General features: G+C 31.1%; 1 protein-coding gene across 3 annotated transcripts in view; it reads right to left on the bottom strand.

The window, feature by feature from the left end:
* The window catches only part of LOC108912452 (paxillin), a 65,515-nt gene that overhangs the window by 19,133 nt on the left and 38,841 nt on the right, over nt 1-7,541 (bottom strand). For all 3 annotated transcript variants that reach the window (XM_018717681.2, XM_018717680.2, XM_018717679.1), the window contains exons 3-4: nt 4,257-4,443; nt 4,025-4,175 (exon numbers count right to left, since the gene is read on the bottom strand). In XM_018717681.2, coding sequence (XP_018573197.1) covers nt 4,025-4,175; nt 4,257-4,443 — 338 coding nt within the window. The remainder of the gene's footprint in view (nt 1-4,024; nt 4,176-4,256; nt 4,444-7,541) is intronic.

The raw sequence follows: 7,541 nt of genomic DNA, 5'->3' as shown, positions 1-7,541 counted from the left end.
CCAATAGTTAAAAATTTGCAACAATTCTGTATTAGAAAGTGCCACAGAACTTTGTTTGTGCTTTTCAGGATGTTTTTGTAAAATTTTTCTTTTTGCATCTCTTGCATTTCGAGCATTTTTGAATTCTATATCATGGAAAGGATCAAAGGACCTGTTATACTTATTAAAGTAAAGTTCTTGAACTAATTTTGCCGTTTTATTCCACATTGTCTTTATTACTGCTTCTTTATAATCATTTCCGTCTTTTCTTTTCATGTTATAAGCCCAATCTTTCAAAATCAATGCCAGAGTAGCTGTTGTAGTAGATTGATCCAGAATATAATTTCTTTCTTTGGTGAAGGTCTTAAATTGTCTCCATATAGACTGATTACTTATTAGAGTATTTTTCGAAGTAGTTTCTACAATCTTTTTTGTTATTTCTGCATCAGAAAAGGTACTAAACCGATGATTTTCACCCATTTTATATATCGCGTTGACACAATTAGGTAATTATTTTGACAACTATCTGACACTTGCTACGCAAATAAAAGCCACAGTGATTATTCCCGAGAATAAACACAAGACATTTATTCCCACTATAATAATGACATAATTGGTTCAAACTTACCCTTGTGACAAATAAAGAAGCATTTCATTGGTTTTAAGAAACGTCAAAAAATAATCTACAGACGAACAATTTCGTAATTTAGAAGTTCAAAAACGCCAGAAATATTATACAAGAAATTTAAAATGGTATTTTCGGAAATATACAAATAGTTTTGCCTAGTTTTAACAATTTTTTGTAAAAAGTGTCGATAGGAAGAAACTTTTCGTGTCTGAAGCTGAATAATACGACGACACAAGAGCGCTTGATTGCGATAGAAAAATAACTATTGCAAAGTCTTCGTGCCGAAGCTCTATTTTATGAAGACATTATTATAAGTAAATTGCAAATTTTAAAGACCGACGAAAATACCTGTTTTATGAAAAGTAGGTAAATGTTTTTTAAACAAAAAGCTGGCGGCGTTGTTTCATATGCAAATAGTTTGGCTAGATACCTTATGAACATTTGTTACGTTCTTTCATATTTTTTAATATTCTTAAATCAAGTAGGAACAATTTTTAATTATTCGGTAAATATATAATTTTGTTTTTTTTATTCATTTTATTGTTAATAACATTTCTAAAGTTCTGATGTTGTTTAGTTTTTTAATTTATGGTTATGGTAGGTAGGACTGTTGGCAAAGAACTTCATGATAAAAATTGATCAACGAGTCAGGGAATAATAATACCCCAGGCCGCAGGGTGACGTGAAAATTTATTCCTATTTATTATTTGAGTACAGATTATTAAAATAACCAAATAATCGAGGGGCGATCCGCTGATGTAATCTTCGTACGTTTGCCCTGGAATCTTTATGTAATCTACGTAATCTTATCTGTAATCTATGTAATCTATATGTAATCTACGTAATCTTATCTGTAATCTATGTAATCTGTCTGTAATCTACGTAATCTTATCTGTAATCCTCGCTGTAATCTATGTAATCAGCTAATGAATTTCCTCGATGTAGTCGTTATACAACGCCCCCCCCCCACCTCATTTTCCAAAGAATGCCACAGAAACCTCGACAGAAACCTATATGGTGCGATTGGTGTGTTCCGAAGGGCAATCCGCCAAGGAAAAAACAGACGAAGATTACAAAATTTCTGAAATCTCTTGTAATGTATCTGCAGATTTCAATATCAATTCAAAAAATATTACAAATTTCATATAAATAATCAAGATTACAACACATTTCAGGAGATTTCAGAGTTATTTTAGTAGATTTCAATGATTACTTAAGATTTCAATAGGATTATTAGAAATTAAAAGAATATTTCAAAATTTCTTAATAAGGTTTCAAGGAATACGGGAAGATTACAATAAGTTTTGAATGTCCATTTGAACAAAAATAATTGAATTAACTTCAAATGTCATTAATTTCATTCATTAACAGTAGTACTTTGATTAAGAATTTCCAGTATCAGGCATTTTTTGGGCAAAAATTGTAACATTCTGATTAAGTTTTTTGTTCGAATGAACGTTAAAAACATTTTGTCATGACAAAAATGATAATGCTATTTTGAAAGTAGGTAAGTATTTTCCCAAAAACTAATAAATAAAAAATATATTAAGCTTTTATTAATACTTGCATTTAATACTTTACTTGTATACAGTGTGTTTAAAAAAGACGCGGCAATATTTAAGGGAGTGATTGCTCAGGTCAGTTTATAAAAAAAGTCCTATAAACATAGGTCCGCAAACGCTTCGTTACCGATCTACAGAATGTGAAATTTCATTAAAAAACAGTAAAAATTAAATTTCTCTAAAACGCAGCCCCTTATTATTACCTACTACAAACAACAGTATGTACCACATTTCAAAAATCAATCAAATTTGATAATTTGAATTTCTTTGTTCAATAATTTAAATTTCTCAATTAAAACAACATTGGGTTTAGGTGCGCAATAAAATGTTTTTTATTTTTTTACTCAATAACGGTGTGACGTACGGTGCGTATAATCTGAGGAAAGCTTTCTTCTTCATAATTGAACAAGGAATTAAAAAATTATATTTTTAGAAAAACCAGCGGGGTCCTATTTTTTTCATTAAAAATAGCTAGTCACTGGTAAGACTAAAAAATCGTTTTGTATTGCAAAGTACGCGTCTGCCATAGCTATTGACAGGCCTAAAATTTCATTATAATATCAAGAGGTTTTGGAGAAATTTAATTTTTACTGTTTTTTTAATGAAATTTCAACATTCTGTAGATCGGTAACGAAGCGTTTGCGGACGTATGTTTATAGGAACTTTTTTTTATAAAATGATCTGGGCAATCGCCCCCTTAAATATTGCCGCGTCTTTTTTAAATACACTGTATACAGGTAAAGTATTAAATACAAGTGTTAATAAAAGCTTAAAATATTTCTTATTATTTATTTTTTGGGAAAATGTTTATTTTATGTTACTTCTATTTTTTTATTTTTATTAGTTTATTGGATTATTATATTTTTATCTTTCAATAAAAATATATACTTACCTACTTTCAAAATGGCGTTATCATTTTTGTCATGACAAAAAGTTTTTAACGTTCATTCGAACAAAAACTTAATCAGAATGTTACAATTTTTGCGTAAAAATGATACTGGAAATTCTTAATCAAAGCACTACTGTTAATGAATGAAATGAATGACAGTTGAAGTTAATTCAATTATTTTTGTTCAAATGGACATTCAAAACTTATTGTAATCTTCCCGTATTCCTTGAAATATTATTAAGAAATTTTGAAATCTTCTTTTAATTTCGAATAATCCTATTGAAATCTTAAATAATCATTGAAATCTACTAAAATAACTCTGAAATCTCCTGAAATGTTTTGTAATCGGTTGAAAGATATTGTAATCTTGATTATTTATATGAAATTTGTAATTTTTTTTAATCGTTATTGAAATCTGCAGATACATTACAAGAGATTTCAGAAATTTTGTAATCTTCGTACGTTTTTTCCTTAGCGGATCGCCCCTCGCAAATAATTGTGTAAATATTTCTATTTTTTACAAAATCTGAATGAAAATCCTTTTTGTAAATGCAACTAAAAACTTCCAGATTCATTTAGTTGTTTGACCTTGAAAATTGAAAAAATTTTGCCTGGGGAGCTAATAAAACAGCCACAAGCCTCACCTATTCAGAATGTCACGAGCCGCCACTGGTTTTATTTTCCGAATAATGATTGCTTTAGTTACAAAGTTGAAGTATTGGATAGATCTACCGTCCGAATTAAAATCCTTTTGCTGTATTTTTATCTACATATAAACCGCTAGACTCTTCTACCGTTATCAGCTTGTTTAATAATAAAATATGTTCATTTAACATTTTATTTCTATCTTGGAATTCACGCACAAGATCATCTTTCTGCTTAATAATAAATAAATAAGCATGCAAAAATTTTCAGTTACAGTATCGACAGTGTCATCACTGTCGATCATTATCAAAAATTACTTACCCAGAATTCAGCTCGTCCAGAAGGCTATCAACCGATGGTCTGTTTAATGTATTTTGGGCGCTGGAAGGTCTAGAAAAATTTGCGGGGCTGGTCTTTCCTACTGAATTATAGGTTTCATTAAATTGACCATTACTGCCGTTCATACTGTTATCTGCAACAAAAATATTATTAATATAATAGTGAAATCGAGCTTATCAAAAGTTCAAATAAGTTGACAAAACTGATCGCCTACCTGTAGTAGTTGTGTTTGCGTATCTCGAATTACTGAGATCAAGTAGAAGAGAGTCTAGCTCATCTAAGTTATTATTAAATGGGCGTTTCTCATCGCCAACTGTTCCGGTAGCGGAAACTGTACCTCCATAATGAATGTAACCGGGACTTTTAGCCACGGATATTGGTTGGGTTTTGCCATAACTTGTCTGTAACAAAAATTGATGTTCATAGAAGGAGTGGAAAACGCTAGGACAGTTCGATTTTCATTCGATTCGATCAGGCATAATATGAGATAAATATTGTATCCTAAAGCGCCTATCGAGGGGCGATCCGCTGATGTAATCTTCGTACGTTTGCCCTGGAATCTTTATGTAATCTACGTAATCTTATCTGTAATCTATGTAATCTATCTGTAATCTACGTAATCTTATCTGTAATCCTCGCTGTAATCTATGTAATCAGCTAATGAATTTCGTCGATGTAGTCGTTGTACAACGCCCCTCCCCCTCCCCCTACATCATTTTCCAAAGAATGCCACAGAAACCTCGACAGAAACCTATATGGTGCGATTGGTGTGTTCCGAAGGGCAATCCGCCAAGGAAAAAACAGACGAAGATTACAAAATTTCTGAAATCTCTTGTAATGTATCTGCAGATTTCAATATCAATTCAAAAAATATTACAAATTTCATATAAATAATCAAGATTACAACACATTTCAGGAGATTTCAGAGTTATTTTAGTAGATTTCAATGATTACTTAAGATTTCAATAGGATTATTAGAAATTAAAAGAATATTTCAAAATTTCTTAATAAGGTTTCAAGGAATACGGGAAGATTACAATAAGTTTTGAATGTCCATTTGAACAAAAATAATTGAATTAACTTCAAATGTCATTAATTTCATTCATTAACAGTAGTACTTTGATTAAGAATTTCCAGTATCAGGCATTTTTTGGGCAAAAATTGTAACATTCTGATTAAGTTTTTTGTTCGAATGAACGTTAAAAACATTTTGTCATGACAAAAATGATAATGCTATTTTGAAAGTAGGTAAGTATTTTCCCAAAAACTAATAAATAAAAAATATATTAAGCTTTTATTAATACTTGCATTTAATACTTTACTTGTATACAGTGTGTTTAAAAAAGACGCGGCAATATTTAAGGGAGTGATTGCTCAGGTCAGTTTATAAAAAAAGTCCTATAAACATAGGTCCGCAAACGCTTCGTTACCGATCTACAGAATGTGAAATTTCATTAAAAAACAGTAAAAATTAAATTTCTCTAAAACGCAGCCCCTTATTATTACCTACTACAAACAACAGTATGTACCACATTTCAAAAATCAATCAAATTTGATAATTTGAATTTCTTTGTTCAATAATTTAAATTTCTCAATTAAAACAACATTGGGTTTAGGTGCGCAATAAAATGTTTTTTATTTTTTTACTCAATAACGGTGTGACGTACGGTGCGTATAATCTGAGGAAAGCTTTCTTCTTCATAATTGAACAAGGAATTAAAAAATTATATTTTTAGAAAAACCAGCGGGGTCCTATTTTTTTCATTAAAAATAGCTAGTCACTGGTAAGACTAAAAAATCGTTTTGTATTGCAAAGTACGCGTCTGCCATAGCTATTGACAGGCCTAAAATTTCATTATAATATCAAGAGGTTTTGGAGAAATTTAATTTTTACTGTTTTTTTAATGAAATTTCAACATTCTGTAGATCGGTAACGAAGCGTTTGCGGACGTATGTTTATAGGAACTTTTTTTTATAAAATGATCTGGGCAATCGCCCCCTTAAATATTGCCGCGTCTTTTTTAAATACACTGTATACAGGTAAAGTATTAAATACAAGTGTTAATAAAAGCTTAAAATATTTCTTATTATTTATTTTTTGGGAAAATGTTTATTTTATGTTACTTCTATTTTTTTATTTTTATTAGTTTATTGGATTATTATATTTTTATCTTTCAATAAAAATATATACTTACCTACTTTCAAAATGGCGTTATCATTTTTGTCATGACAAAAAGTTTTTAACGTTCATTCGAACAAAAACTTAATCAGAATGTTACAATTTTTGCGTAAAAGTGATACTGGAAATTCTTAATCAAAGCACTACTGTTAATGAATGAAATGAATGACAGTTGAAGTTAATTCAATTATTTTTGTTCAATTGGACATTCAAAACTTATTGTAATCTTCCCGTATTCCTTGAAATATTATTCAGAAATTTTGAAATCTTCTTTTAATTTCGAATAATCCTATTGAAATCTTAAATAATCATTCAAATCTACTAAAATGTTTTGTAATCGGTTGAAAGATATTGTAATCTTGATTATTTATATGAAATTTGTAATTTTTTTTAATCGATATTGAAATCTGCAAATACATTACAAGAGATTTCAGAAATTTTGTAATCTTCGTACGTTTTTTCCTTAGCGGATCGCCCCTCGGCGCCTATACATGGACCAGGAACTTTATTTCATCCTTAATCACCCTAACATCAGCACCCTCTACGTGACGGTTACAACGTCAATTCTTCTAATAAGGGAGGTTTTGTTAATTTTTAAAACTGGTCGAGTCTCAAATAAAATTATTCGGCCTAAAAATTGAATCGTTCTTTTAAAAAATGAAACGCCTTTCCAATGCTATTTACATCGTCTGTGTAGAAACATGCAAGTCCCACAGCACGTTAGCTGCGTACTTCGGTGTTAATTTGTGTATTCATTGCAAAAAATATATACCTATAAGTCGGCGATTTGCGCTGTTTTCCCGTAGGTACTATTAAATTGAAAGGTGAGATACCTAATATGGCGATGCTCAAACACCAAAATCATAAAGAATATCAAATAGATAAAAAATAGTGTTATCTAATAACATATTCCGTTCTATGAATGAAAAATTTTTCAAAGAGGAGAATAATGATCAAGATGCCGTCAAGAACGACGAAGTGTTCGATTAATTCCACTTTTGCAATATTTTTTGTAAAACTGAAGTGAACCGTACACCACATAACCGCGCCATTATTCTATGGCTAGAAATTGGCCTCAATGATTTGGGATCGAGGGGGATTATCCCTCTTTATCCTGCCTCATCTCGTGTAGGCCTGGACAGCCTTCGTAGGTGGGCCCCATCCGTCGTCTACCCCGACCGCAAATGCGGCCGGTGTAGGCGCTTTGTGGGACCTCCTTTTGTCCTGGCTGGGCCCCGCCGGCTAGGGCCCTTTCTTCTGGCGCTCTTCTTGCTTCGCCGGCTCGTCTGTGTAAACCCCGGGGGTAGTGTCATGTTTATG

This window comes from Anoplophora glabripennis, unplaced genomic scaffold, assembly GCF_000390285.2.
Source record: "Anoplophora glabripennis isolate ALB-LARVAE unplaced genomic scaffold, Agla_2.0 scaffold811, whole genome shotgun sequence".
NCBI lineage: Eukaryota > Metazoa > Arthropoda > Insecta > Coleoptera > Cerambycidae > Anoplophora > Anoplophora glabripennis.
This window is presented reverse-complemented; position numbering and strand designations above follow the sequence as displayed.